This window comes from Diabrotica virgifera, chromosome 1, assembly GCF_917563875.1.
Source record: "Diabrotica virgifera virgifera chromosome 1, PGI_DIABVI_V3a".
NCBI lineage: Eukaryota > Metazoa > Arthropoda > Insecta > Coleoptera > Chrysomelidae > Diabrotica > Diabrotica virgifera.
The window spans coordinates 252,232,777-252,247,765 of NC_065443.1; the positions used below are offsets into that span (position 1 = coordinate 252,232,777).

The following is a 14,989-nucleotide window of genomic DNA, read 5'->3' on the forward strand; positions in this document are numbered from 1 at the left end:
CAAACGAAGATAGGCCGAGAGAATACCAAAATTACAATAGACAACAAAATTATGATAACAGGAATCACGAAAAAAATAGAACATATGAAAATCACAACAGAAACAGAGATGCACAAAATCCTCCGACTAGGAATACGAACGAACAAAGGGACGGTAGAAACAATCAGAATTTCCAACGACAAAATAGAAGGGAGATGAATCATGTAACAATAGAAAACGAGGAAGAAGATGTATGCAATGAATCCAGACAGGATTTTCAATAAAGCATCCACTGAACAAACATAAACAACTCTCCGGTATATTTTGTCATCCGAGAGAGTTTATACAGTTGGCGGGAAATGAAAGACAAAGTTCTAATTCAAATTTAATATTCTTAGATGCATTTATAAAACATAAAGCGATTAAAATTTTGATTGATTCTGGATCGGAGATATCGTTAATCAATAAGAAACTAGTAAAAGAATTAAATTTGGACAGATTTGTGTATAAAATTCCTAGGGTTGCTTTAGTGGGTGCAAACAACAAAAAATTGACGACAGTAAATGAAGGTTTGGGAGTGCGGATCAGAGTGGGAGACAAATACTATATTATGCAATGTGTGGTGATCGAAGATTTAAACCATGATATGATAGCGGGAATTGATGAATTGAGTGAAAAACATATCACCATAAATTTTTCGGAGAATAAACTGGAAATCAGAGCAGAACCAGACAACATAGAAGAAGAAACGGAAATAGAGAGGAAAATAATTGTTGAAAAGATAAATGAACAGGAAAAACATAAAGAAATCAATATGACTGTAGAGGAAAAACCGAAAGTACAAGAAAAAAATCAACCAAAAAAAAAAGAAGGAAGAAAAAGAAGAAGAGTTCAAAAAGAAAGAAGGAAAGCACGGTGGATACAAGAGAAAGACAGGAAATCGAAGATACGGAAGAATTGTCGGCAATCGACGATAAAACAGAAAGGAAGCAGGAAGAAAAGGAAGTTCTCATAAGAGAAATGAAAGCAGTAGAAACATGGTGCTCGGGATACCAAATGGAAATTGAAGATAAAAAAAAAACAGAAGAAGAAATAAAGGATGAGGACAGAGAAGAAATGGCAATAATGGACGAGAATCCAGAATTTTATGAAGAAATATTATGGACAGTGAACACATGCGAACAAAATGAGGATGAAAGAAAATTAAAATGTGGAGAAAACATGGAAAAGGAAGTAGAGAAGATTCTAGAAAATTATGGAGATTTGATTAATGAAGAAAGCCGAGTGGCTAAAAATTATGAACATTCTTTTAAAGTTAAAAACTTAGAAAATTTTAAATCCAAGACATATCCAATCCCGTATAAATACAGGCAAAGCGTCGGACAGGAAATTGAAAAAATGATCGAAGACAAGGTGATAGAAAGATGTGACTCTCCATATATCAACCCGATAGTATGCGTTAAAAAATCGAGTGGTGATTTGCGATTATGTTTAGATGCAAGAAACATTAATTCACACACAATCGCGCAATACGAAGCGCCTTTGAACATCGAAGCCATATTTGGACGAATCACAGGGTCACACATTTTTTCCAAAATCGATTTGAAACATAGTTTTTGGTTAATACCTTTGGCAGAGAAATGTCGAAATTATACCGCTTTTTCGATCGACGGAGTGGTATACCGATTTAGGGTGGTACCATTTGGCCTACAGAGTGCATGCGCTGCTTTGGTTCGCGCATTGAACACAATCTTAAATAGGCATGAAGAATTTGTTGTACATTACATAGATGATTTATTAATTTTCTCACCAGATATAACAAGCCATCTACGACATATTCACACTGTGCTAGAAGAACTGGATCAAGCGGGATTGAAATTAAATATTCAAAAGTGTCAGTTTTTCCAAAAGGAAATACTGTATTTAGGATTCAAATTAGACACAAAAGGGATTAGTCTTGCAGAAGATAGAATCGAAATTATAAATAACTACGCTAGGCCAACCAATTTAAAAACATTGCGGGGATTTTTGGGAATGGTAAACTATTTCAAAAAACTAATACCAGACATCAGCACAAAAGAAATACCGTTGATAGCATTACTTAAGAAAAATGTTAGGTGGAAATGGGGAACGGAACAAGAAATGGCTTTCAAAAATTTAAAAGGAGCTTTCTCCACAGCTGTAAGAGTACACCACCCAAGATATGATCAACCTTTCATTCTCCGGACCGATGCTTCCATAACAAAATTCGCAGGGGTGTTATCACAGATCCAAGACGATGTAGAGGTGCCAATCTGTTTTGTCTCCCGTGTAACCAAAACATATGAGAGAAAGTACAGCGTTACTGAATTAGAGTTCGCCAGTGTGTTATTTTGTGTAAATAAATTACGGTTTTACCTACTAGGGGCAAAATTCACCGTTGAAACAGACCATGCAGCTTTGGTACATATAATGAAAAATAGGCTGGTAAATAATAGAATTCATAGGGGCATTCTTTTACTTCAAGAGTATGATTTTGAATTTAAATATATCAAAGGAACTGACAATATCTTGGCTGATGCGTTGACGAGAGATGAACAATTCCGCAAAGAGGACCACAAAACTCTCCACGTTGGCATGAACATAATGAGAGAAGAAGCAGGCTTATTTTCTTTGGCTCAGATCAGGGAAAATCAGGAACAACTGGATGAAAGAGAAAAGCAAAGGGCCGAACAAGAAGATAACTTATATTTTAAGAGGGTCGATGGTAAAGAACTATATGTAATCACGGAACAGATGGCAAAAGAAGTTTTAGCAAAATTACACTGTGACAACGGACACATTGGAAGCAGGAAGGTGTGGCTTATGTTCAGGGAGAACTACATTTGTCGACAGGACTATACAATAGCCAAAGAGATGACTCGAAATTGCGAGACATGCCAAAAGTGTAAAAGTAAGAATTTCAAAAACGAAAACATCACAAAAAACGTCATAGCTCGGAAGAAACTGGATATTGTCGCCATTGATATGTTGAGCGATTTAATAACAACAACACAGAGGAATAAACACATATTAGTTATGGTGGATGTTTTCTCAAAGTATTTAAAACTGTACCCATGTAGAACCACGAAAGGAGCTGAAATACTTCGGAAGATAGACGATTTTATCGAAACAGTGGGAAGACCAGACAATATTTTGTTGGACAATGCGACATACTTTAGGAATGACCGTTTTAAAGGGGAATTAAGAGAGAGAGGCATAAATACAAAATTTGTAAGCATCCGACATCCACAGAGCAACCCATCAGAGCGTTTTATACAAGAAGTCACAAAATTTCTAAGAATTGCTGCGGAAGAACATCATCGACATTGGGACAGAAAAGTGTTTGAAATAGAGACGTATTTGAACTGTGCACCAAATACGGTTACCAAGGAGACGCCTTTATATGTAATGAAAGGAACAATGCCTACGAGACCGTGGGAAGACACCGCCCCCAGACAATACGAAGAAGTGATCGAGGTGGTTCAACGAAGATTGAGACGAAGTGGAGAGAAATATCTCCAAAGGCAAGAGAGGACCCGAAGAAGAAGGCCGGTTACATTCCAGAAAGGGGATAAAGTTTTAGTGAGGGCACTGAGGGTGTCCAATTTACAAAATGGTATTTGTGCTAAATTGATGCCGGTATTTGAAGGTCCATATAGGGTCAATACGGAAAATGGGGTAAATAGTTATGAATTAGCGCATATAGAGACAGGCAAGATACGGGGTATTTTTAACATTCACGACATTTATAAGTATCATGAGTAGAGTTTGGTAACATAATGGAATAATTTGATCCTAAAAAAACTTGTGTCATTTAAATAAATAACAGAATTTTTTCGGCAAATCAAATGGCGGGGAGTTGTTAAGATATGTAAAATTTGAATTAATATGGTTTCGATCTTAATATTTTAGAAAAGTTAAAACATATAATAAAAATATACCAAAATTCATTTCGAAGAAATGAAAGTCAATTATCTTTGGATGGCCGTAGGTAAACAAAATTTAAATAGGGATTAAGTATTTTCTTTGTACAGTTAGTATGATAAGAAAGTGGTTATGTGTTTGGACAATGAGACCGGGTTTCCCAAATGGACTTTTGCGGCGAGGGAACAATTGTATTTAGAAATTTAAATGAATGTAATCTTTGTTTAGATATTAAGAAAGGAAAAAAAAACCGATTGGCATGTAATTAGTTTTAGGAAATTTCTAATGGTAGGGAAAATTGGTGTTTGTTATCTGAAAGGTAGATGGGGATAAAATTGAGGAACTCGGATTGGTGAAGAAGGAAAAAGGAGGGGCTAGGTATGAAGAATGGGAGTTTAGCGAAATGTTAGAGGGTGGAAGAAGAGTCAGTTGTGAAATGATCGTTAAGTCGACTAGTGGTGATCTCTAAGAGTCTCCTGAATTAGTAAGGCAGATAAGTGAATAGTTGTGAGTTTGTTGAAATAAGTGTCCTGACGGAAGCTCATCACGTAAAGCATTGTAAGTTATATTGTTCTACTTATATTCCAAGAGTCACCGTTGCATGCCGGAACGAGAAATAGATTCAGTTTATCGAGAGGAGAAAAGGCTAGCATTGTTTTTTGAAAGATACGTGCATCTGTAGGGGGTCATTAATGACAATAGGCTTGCAATAATTTGTTGCGAGATTGCTGACTACATAGGGGGCTGCTAAGAGTAAATTGTAGGCGACCAGAGACAAGAATTTGGACAACTCATCATCCGAGAGACAGTTTTATTTTTTTTGTAGAATTATTCATAACGCAAATTTCAATAAGTACTTTAGATAGTGGTAGGGTTATTTCAATAATCAGAATAGGAAATATTATTTTTAGAGGATATTTTGAGGGTGAATTTATTTCAATAGATGCTTTTGTACCATATATGTGTTTTATTCCGTTAATCTTTGACCTTATTTATCATATGTAAAGCAAAGGAGATATTGAAGCACGAGAATATAAAACCCTGAGATTAGAGCATTAAATAGTGTGATTAAATCATAAGTGCATCATTAAAATTAAATTTAATTAATTAGTTAATTATCTAATCAAGTGCTTTGAGCACACCGATCTTTGAATATCACATTAGTATTTATCAGTCCAGAAAAGGTGTGGAAAGAATATATTAGTTGTTTTTAAATATATTTTTCTACAAACATGTTAAAAATGCAATTAATAGCACGCCATAGGAGCGTTAAAAATGTTAGTTTAAAGCACCGGTGCTTTAAAAATTTTAAGGCACTGCAGTTAAAAGTGAATTGTCAAATTGTGAAACGTCAAAATATTTCATTTAGTAACATTAATAGATATTAATAATACCTATTTACGAATGTTTCTTCTAAAATTTAGGAATATATTAATTTTATAATACATTTAAGTATGTAGTAATTTTCTTTACAATTTTTACTTACCAATTTGTTTTGTTTATACCTAATATCGCCGTTGTCTAGCAAGTGTCTGCGTAGATTAGCGGTATGTGTTTTAGCTACGGACCTGTTAGTACTTGGTTCGATTCCCACATAAGGAAATTTTTTTTGTTTATTATTAATGGTTATTGACATGTTAGACTATTATTATATGGACTTATAAATGATTAAAAATAATTAAAATAATTAATCGGAATGTTGCCCAACTATTTACCGGGTTGCAAATTTATAATAATTGCCTATTTCAAAATGCACTTTTGAAATGAATTTTTCTTATGCACAAATGCAATTTCAGATTTCTTATTCATTACAATAGTTCACAAAATTTCCTGACATTCTCACGAATCCAACGCACTAAACTGCATTAAAATCCGTCTTACTGCGCCAAAAATCGAGAGTAAGGCCTTTTTTTGTGCTTCAATCCCTCGACTAATTCGACCAGAGATCGAGAGGTCGTGAGTTCGAATCCAGTGTAATCCTATACTTTTTTTATTTTTTTGAAAGCGGTAAGCACAAAATTAGTTTGGTGTTTAAAAAAAATTAAAACAAACTGTTTAAAGTATATTTATTTTTAAGAAATCATATAATAGAACTATAACTTCTTACGTGCGTACAAAGTACACACACATTCTTTTTAGATTGAATACTTGGTCTTTTTTTAGGAAAAATATCTTTTATGTTTATCATACTTTGTAGAGACGAGCTTATATTTCGTGGAGGTTGTTTTAACAGTACATTATTTTATATTTTAAAGGGACTTATTTTGGTACAGTCTGCAAATCCGGAAGTAGATCATTCTTCTAATTTCGGTTTAAAAAGGTGACTTATAGAAGCTTCAATGTCCTTGTGGAACCTCTGTGTGCACATCCGTGTTTACACCATAGTAGTATTGTTTTTTTTTGGTATTGATATGTTTATATTGAACTCATTAAAAGGCAAGGGGGACATTTACTTTGTATTTGAGATTTGAATATTGATGGCATTTGAATACTTGGCGAGACATTACCAAAATAAAATTTAAAAAATTTGAAAAGACCTAACGTCAACACCAGTTCGCATCCAAATCTCAAATACAAAGTGAAACTGGTCGTGCTGTACCGTTTATTGAAATATGATCTATTCCGCATATGGAAGACAAACATAGGCTTCTCAAACATACTTAAGCATTTACTACACTTCTGTCTTAAAAAATTTTATTAAGCTTTACTTTGATTATTGTATTTCTTTGTCTTTTCATTCATTGCCTCTTATACTCATATAGTGCAGTATATGAAAGTAAAAATCAACTATTAGGTACCTTCGGTTTCGGCGAACCTCAATCGATTTTCATGAAAATTGGTGAGTGGTTAGAGAGTACCTCGAGAAACAAAAAAAAACTCAAAAATTAAAGTTTTTACAAAAATGTTATCATTACCAAAATTGAAGCTAATAAGAAATCGAATAAATTCCTTAGTACTCAAAGGCTTTTAATATTAAAAGTGAGTTTAAGTAATAATTGAATGTATATTTTTTTTAGCGGACACTCAAATATGTATAAGTATTCGAGCTTAAATTTAAATAACGGGAAAACGATGCATTTTATAACATATACTTACTAAAACTCATTAAAGCAGTGCCAGTTCTAGACCAAAAAAACTGGGGGTGCAGTCACAATAGATTTTGAGTGACCGTTGGTTTCGTTTGGTTCTCAAAGACCCCAATTATTGAGAGGGGATATTAAAACGGGGGGCACCTGTCCCCCCTGCTCCGGGCTGGAACCGCCACTGCATCAAAGTATTCAGAAATACGACTCAAATGAGCTCCAGAAGAAGTTACAATCATCAAAATTTATGCTCCAAAAAATGATATTGTTGTTTTAGAATAACTCCGTTAATTTTTATGATTCAAGTTCATTTAAACTTACTTACTTAATCAGTAGACCCATTTGTACCTTTCGGTGTTGGGCCAATTTGTTCATTTGAAAGATAATTTCAAGGGCTATAAACGTTTCTATCTCGGTTATTTTTTGTTGTACAAAAATAAAAATCTCAAATTGAGTTCTGTATAATTTTCTACGTATATCGAGTGGTTTTTTAGGTATTATCAAAAGAAAATGAAATTTACAATTTGAAAAATTATGATGTTTTTAAATCATATTTTTTTTCCAAAAATATGCATTCTAAATCAGTCAAAATGTTTGAAGTCATTTCCTATGCTAAAGCAAAGAAAGTTTTATAGGGATTACTATAAATTTAAGTTTTTGTGGAAATGACGTATGTTTTATTTTTCACTTTTTCCTAAAAAATCGAAAGGATCGTCATAACTTGCTTAATTTTTATGCTATCATTTTCTGGAGCTCATTTGATATATATTTCTGAGTACATACCTACTTTGACAAATGTTTAGTATAAAACGCATCGTTTTCCCGTTATTTAAGCTTTAATACTTATATTTGAGTCCTCGTCGAAAAAACAATATACATTCAATTACCAATAACTCACTTTGAATTAATATTAAAATGTTTCTCAATTCAGGAATTGATTAAATTTTTTTATTTCAATTTTGGTAACTTTTTTGTAAGAACTTAAAAAACTTCAAAACTTACTACAGTACTCGCCAATTTTCATGAAAATCGATGGAGGTTCAACGAAATCGGAGGTGAAAACCTTCAGCCACTGCATTAGGGATATTATCAGAAAATGCTTTAAAAACAAGAATATTCTTTAATTACAATTTTCAACGAAAACTTTTCGTTTATAAATTCGCAAAAGTGTGTGTGTTATTGCGTTGCCGCCCCCTGCAATACTCAGATCAGGTTTATCGATGGATTCTTATGTAGTTTTTTCTTCTGAATCCAAATCTGAAAACGACATTTCGATATCTCTAACCGTCTTCGAGATAATCGCCCTCAAAGTCTAAAATGTGACGTCACAATCCATTTATTTTCTTCCGAAACACTACACCTCAGCTGAAATCGTTGATAGTAAGTAGGCTAGTTTTTGAATCTCGATTTGTTAAGCAAAGCATAGGTTATTTACATTATTTGAGTTTGACACTTCGTGAATGTCAAACTAAATTTTAAATTAAGTATTAATAAAATATCAATGACATTTGATAGTGAATTTAATTAGGTATTTATAAAATAAACGTCGATCGGATAGCTCAGTGCGACTAGCGGCTGACCCGCACTTCACTTCGCCGTGAGGTACGAGAGTTCAAGCCCAAGCCAGGCCATCGGAAAAACAAAAAGGCTAACGCGTCAGTATAAAATTCTAAATATGAATCTGGCGCTGAGACTGGAATATGCGGGCATCTGATCGACCTATGAGGGAGCAGTACGGCAAGGGATAAGGGCTTGCGGCTCGGTGATACTCCCCCATAGATCTCTACCGAAGGGCGTTGACGTTTAAGAACGGTGTATATACAATACATTTATAAAATAAATAAGATGTACAAAAATACAATTTGAGTATATTTTAAAAGCAATAATTTATTAACCGCTTTAAAAAGGTTTATACGAGTATACGTCCTCCCCTTTAATGATAAATGGACTGTTCCATTCGTTATGAAATGAAAATTGTTATTATAGTCGGTTCGCTAAACTCGACACAACTGGCTAGTAATTTTAGTAGGTATTTTTTTTGTTTTTTGCGAATTTTGCCAAAATTGGCAAAATTACTAATTATTTAGTACTTATTAACTATTTAATAATTATTTTTTTTGCCAAATTGGCAAAATTATTGACTAAAATCACTAGCCAGTTGTGTCTGAGTTTAGCGAACCGACTACATGAAATAATATTGTTTGGAATAAAAAATTATGGTCTGATATGTGCAATTGCATCCTTCTAATGGAAAAAAATATTTGAAGATTTTTCTCAAATTATGGATACCAACAACATTTTCATTTATAACTATTTTATTTTAAATTTGACGAAGAAAAGTTATTCTTCATAAAAAGCTCTTCGTGGTCTAAGATTTATGATGCAACCATCATATATAAAATTTTATTAATTTTATACGAGGTATATAAAAAATATGAATTTCGATCAAGAGTAAAGTGCCTTTATAGTTCATAACTTTTAAATTAGAATGATATAATTGCACATTAAAACATAATTATTAATTCTAAACAACTTTTCATAATAGCAATATTCCATATTATGAATTAAAATACGTAAATAAACAAAGTTTTCGTTATGATAATGCTCGCATTTTCAGCTTGTTTATTATAAAATAAATTACGATCACTGCATCTCTTTTCTATCAAAAATCTTCCAAGTCAAAAGTTTCGTAAAAACAATAAAAAATTAAAAACAAAATTTTTTGTTAACCGAATAATTTTCAAAAACCAATAAAAAATTGTTTAATAGGTGATGAGTCCTCCATGAGCCTCAATAACTGCTTGGCAACGTATTGGCATACTTTCCACTAAATTCTTAAGCACATCTTGCCTGATTTTCATCCAAAGTTGTGATAATAGGTTTCTTAAGTGCTGAAGAGTATCAGGGCGTGGCTGGTATGCATCTAATGTTCTCTGGAGTTGATCCCTGCATGTTCAATCTAGTTGAGATCAGGAGACCTCGGGGGTAATGGCAAATGAGGAATACCATGATTTTCTCGAGCTTCAACTACAGTGTCAGACCGGTGCGGAGTTGCATTATCAGAAAAAAGAAGACTTGACCAATAGCGGCGTGAAAATATGAAATAATAATGTTCATGACTCTATAAATCACTGTGATCATATTCCTGTTCAAAACTAAAAGGTCTCTTCGACCATCAAAAGAAATTCCATCCGACACTGTAACAGTACCTCCTCGAAATGGACGAATTTCCTGGACAGGTTGACGATATCTCGGCATTAATGGATTGGTCCAAACACGTAATAGTCCGTTCTTTAACGGTAAAATTTTGCAAAACCTCTAAATTTTAAAGAACCGCTTGGATTGGCATGAAATTTCTCATACACATAGCTAACAAGTCAAAGAAAAAAAGTGATATTGTGCCGATATGTGCTTTTGCCCTGGGGGTGCCAAAGAAAGTCAGGAAATGGATAAACTGGCTAATTTTAAGTAACTTTTCTTCTATAGAGTTTTTTCACTAAGTCAATACTTTTCGAGTTATTTGACAGTGAATATGTTCATTTTTTCAACAAAATAACCACGCTTTTAGACGGTTTTTCGTAAATAACTCAAATAGTAAGTATTTTGTCGAAAAAACATTTTTAGCAAAAATATAGCCTGTAAAAAATTAAAAAAAAATGGTGTATATATCACGTCTCTACACCTAGTAGAAGCAGAGTTATAGCTAATGAAAAATAGGTTCATATTCGTCAAATTCCAAATGAAATACTTTAACGTGATATAACCAAAAATTAAGCACATTTCGGGGAAAATTCATTACAACTTATTTAAAGTGTTTAAAAAAGCTTCATTTTTGTTTTATAAAAAAAATTTCTAACATCAAAATTAAACAAGTTACGCTCAAAATAAAGTTAGTCCCTTTTGGTTTTGGTAAAAAAAATCGAAAAAAGCACCCCCTAATTAGTATCTTAAATGAACTTAATCGTTACGACTTCACAAGTTTCTTGACTCGTGTATATATTGTTTATATGATCTGTAAGTTTCGTCGGTTCAAAGTCCTTATTATTGAAAGGGCTGTAGTTAAAAGGGGTTGAACGAGTCACTGATCACGAATGTATGCAAATTTAGAAACACCAAATCTTAATCAATTTTTGTCTAACAGAAAAACAAAAAAATACATGATATTCAGAAAAACAAATCTGACTTTTTTTGTTTTTCGAGATTTTTGGTATCTCTAACAATTTTTAAGTTATTTTGAAAAAAAGCATATTTTTCAAAATTTAAATTTTTAAAAATTTTACTTTGAAACCAAATTGTTTCAAAAATAAGCACTTTGACTCGATCAAACTTACAGATCATATAAACACAAGTAAAATAATTTGTGGAGCGGTAACGATTAATTTCATTTAAGTTGCTAAGACCCAGTGGTGCAACGCGTATGTTTCGTAAGCTGAGCTTAAAGCAGGTCATAAGCTTAAGAACTGTTGGTGCAATCAGGCATAAAACTTTCACCTACTACATCGACTTGACTAGCCCCACCCTGGATCATACCACTAGCCATATTTGCCTCTGCAAGACCTCTTTCTTTCCATACCTCTACCGTTGATTAAAAAATATACGGATTTCAATTAGTATATTTTTCAATCAATGCCTGTACAATAAAGTACTTCGAAATGCTAATGATAGCTTAGAATTCTGTAGAGTTCAGAGATAGACTGAACACATGGTAATTGATGCCTTCTAAACTATTGTGATAAGAATGTACTGATAATTTTTTGTGAATAAAAAAAGGATTTAATGGAACTCTGTTTACTACCATTTGATATAGCTAATTTTTTTTATATTAAAAGATTTATTTGGATAATACCAATATCATTAACTTTTGACGAGCAGTTTATATTTATATTATAGTTGGTTTGTATTTTAGGTTATCCTCAAGAGGAGAGCAAATTGGAGGTTATGGAGACACTACTAATGAAACATTCATCTCATGAAGGAAGTTATATGACCCAACAAGATGAAGGAAAAGCATTAAATCAAAATGTTATGGAAGTTATTGCGACTGGACAAAAACCTTACAAGTGCGAAGTTTGTTCTAAGCAGTTTAGCAAATCAAGTCAATTAAAAATACATTCCAATGTACACACTGAAGACAAGCCTTACAAGTGTGGAATTTGTTTTAAGCAGTTCAACCAATCAAGTAATTTGAAAACACATTTGAGAGTACACACTGGAGAAAAGCCTTATAAGTGTGAAATTTGTTTTAAGCTATTTTCTCACACCAGTGCTCTGAAACTACATATGAGATTGCACACTGGAGAAACCCCTTACAAGTGTGAGGTTTGTTTTCAGCAGTTTTCTCGAGCAGGTCTTCTAAAAAAGCATTCGCAAATACACACTGGAGACACACTTTACAAGTGTGAGATCTGTTTTAAACCGTTGAGTGGACCTAGTGCTTTGAAAACACATTTGAGAGTGCACAGTGGAGAAAAACCACACAGGTGTGACACTTGCTTGAAACAGTTTTATACTAAATTTGAATTGAAAAGACATTTGAGAATGCACACTGGAGAAAATCTTCACAAGTGTGACGTTTGTTTTAAAGAGTTTAGTGAACCAAGTACTTTGAAAAACCATTTGAGAGTGCACACTGGGGAAAAACCATTCCAGTGCGATATTTGTTCTAAACAGTTTAGTGAAGCAAGTAATTTGAAGACACATTTGAGAGTGCACACTGGGGAAAAACCATACAAGTGTGAAGCTTGCTTAAAACACTTTCTTACTTCGAGTGATTTGAAAAGGCATTTCAGAACGCACACTGGAGAGAAACTTCACCAGTGCGAGATATGTTTTAAACAATTTACTGAAGCAGGTACTTTGAAAACACATTTGAGAGTACACACTGAAGAAAAACCTTACCAGTGTGATATTTGTTTTAAGAATTTTGCTCGAGCACATGTCTTAAAAAATCATTTGCGAATCCACACTGGAGCAAAACCATACAAGTGTGAGATATGTTTTAAGCAGTTTTCTCAAAAACATTTTATAAAAATCCATTTAAGAACACACACTGGTGAAAAACCTTACCAGTGCGAGATATGTTTTAAACAGTTTTCTCTAACAAATCACCTAAAAAGACATTTGCGAATACATAGTGGAGAAAAACCGTACAAATGCGAGATTTGTTTTAAGCAGTTTTCTCGGGATAGTCATTTGAAAGTTCATTATAAAGTACATATTGGAAAAGAGCTTAACCCTTTCAGTGTGCATGGCACGGATTCGTGCCAGGCTGCGTTTTCAGACAGTGCGAGTGGCACGGAACTGTGTCAAACTGAGTTTTCAGACAGTGCAAGTGGCACTGATCCGCATCAAGCTGTGTTTTCAGACAGTGTGAGTGGCACTTATCCGTGTCAAGCTGTGTTTTCAAACAGTGTGAGTGGCACGGTGCCGTACCCGGCTGCGTTTTCAGACAGTGCGGGTGGCACGAATCCACGTCAAGCTGTGTTTTCAGACAATGCGATTGGCACGGATAAGTGCCAGGCTGTGTTTTCAGACAGTGTGCATGGCACGGATCAGTGACACTGTTGCACATGCACATTCTCACTTTAATTGCCATTCTGAGCGCTAGTTCAAGGTAGACGTACGTTGACGAGTGTGTAGCGTACGTATCGAGACTTCTAAAAAGTTTGTTTCGGATTTTGATTTTCGTAGGTAGATTAATATGGATGATAGTACCTAAGGCAAGACCGTCAGACAAAAATGTCATTTTGAATGGTTGTTGGCAACTTCAACATGTGAACAACTCAATTTGGGATCAGATGGTACCGTGGGCATAATACATGTGATATTTTGTGCATCCATGTTTAATTTCATAATTCTAGTCAATGTTTTCATGACTGATTAAAGTTTAATATTTTCATTTTGGTGGTTAGCATGTCGGCACTGATGATAACCTGTTATCAGATTGAAAACTAGTTCTGCTTGTAATGTAGGCCTTTTTAGGATTTTAATAAATATATCTTTTATAAAGGATTTTACTTGTTTTTTTTTTGTAATATATGGTATACAGCCAGCTACGGACTTAGCTTCCATTCGTCGTGGTAGTCAGACGTGCGTAGGAAAGAAGCTTGTTTTTTAAAACCGGTGTCTATAAATTAGATATTTAAATAAATATTTTGTGAACTTTAAAAGTAAATTAATTACACCAAATAAAAAAGCGAAATCGGAATAAAAACATTAAAAAGTTATGAGTGCAGTTAGCGGGGGCGACGCCCCCGATAAAAATGTTTTAGAAACCCAAATGGATACAGAACATGCAACATCTTCAAAGGAGGAGCTGTTAGGATTTCAAAATCTTGTTCCAGTTACACAGATAAGTACCACAAAACTTGTTAATAATAAACCCATTATCGATAATGACTTTGCTAATGTACACACTTCAATAACAAATAACATAAACAAAGAAGTAGAAACAAAAAGGGAGGAATTTCTTTACCGACAAAACGACCTAGGACCTTTTTACGCGTATTTAGAAAATAATTCACCCGATTTTAAAGGCAGATTAAACGCGCTAAGGATAGGTGACATTATTATCACAAATTTTAAAGAAATTGACGCAGTAGGAAGAAATAAAATACGTATAAAATTTAAAGATTATAAATCGGCTAACTATATCATATCTAAAAAAAAATGAAGCAATATTTATAAAAAATAATCTAGACAGATACATTCCTAAGTTTCTTTTAGTTAGACAGGGCGTAATAAAAGATATTTCCACAGAATTTTCAGTAGAGTATGTTAAAAACAGAATAAAAATGTACGATTTACACTGTAAATTTGAAGTCCTTCAAGTCACAAGATTAAATCGAAGGCAAGTAGATGAAAACGGTACTCAATACATTCCAACAAAAACATGCGTAGTTAGTTTTAAGTCACAAGTGCTACCAAAATATATAACAATCAACAAGGTATTAAAGGAAGTCGAACCATACAAACAAAAGGTG

At 33.5% G+C, this 14,989-nt stretch overlaps 1 protein-coding gene across 1 annotated transcript in view; it reads left to right on the top strand.

Moving 5' to 3' along the window:
* The window catches only part of LOC114335028 (zinc finger protein 664-like), a 102,787-nt gene extending 88,769 nt beyond the window's left edge, over window positions 1-14,018 (top strand). Inside the window, exon 2 of the mRNA XM_028285184.2 lies at window positions 11,914-14,018. Coding sequence (XP_028140985.2) covers window positions 11,914-13,565 — 1,652 coding nt within the window. The 3' untranslated portion in view covers window positions 13,566-14,018. The remainder of the gene's footprint in view (window positions 1-11,913) is intronic.
* The last annotated feature ends 971 nt before the right edge of the window (window positions 14,019-14,989 follow it).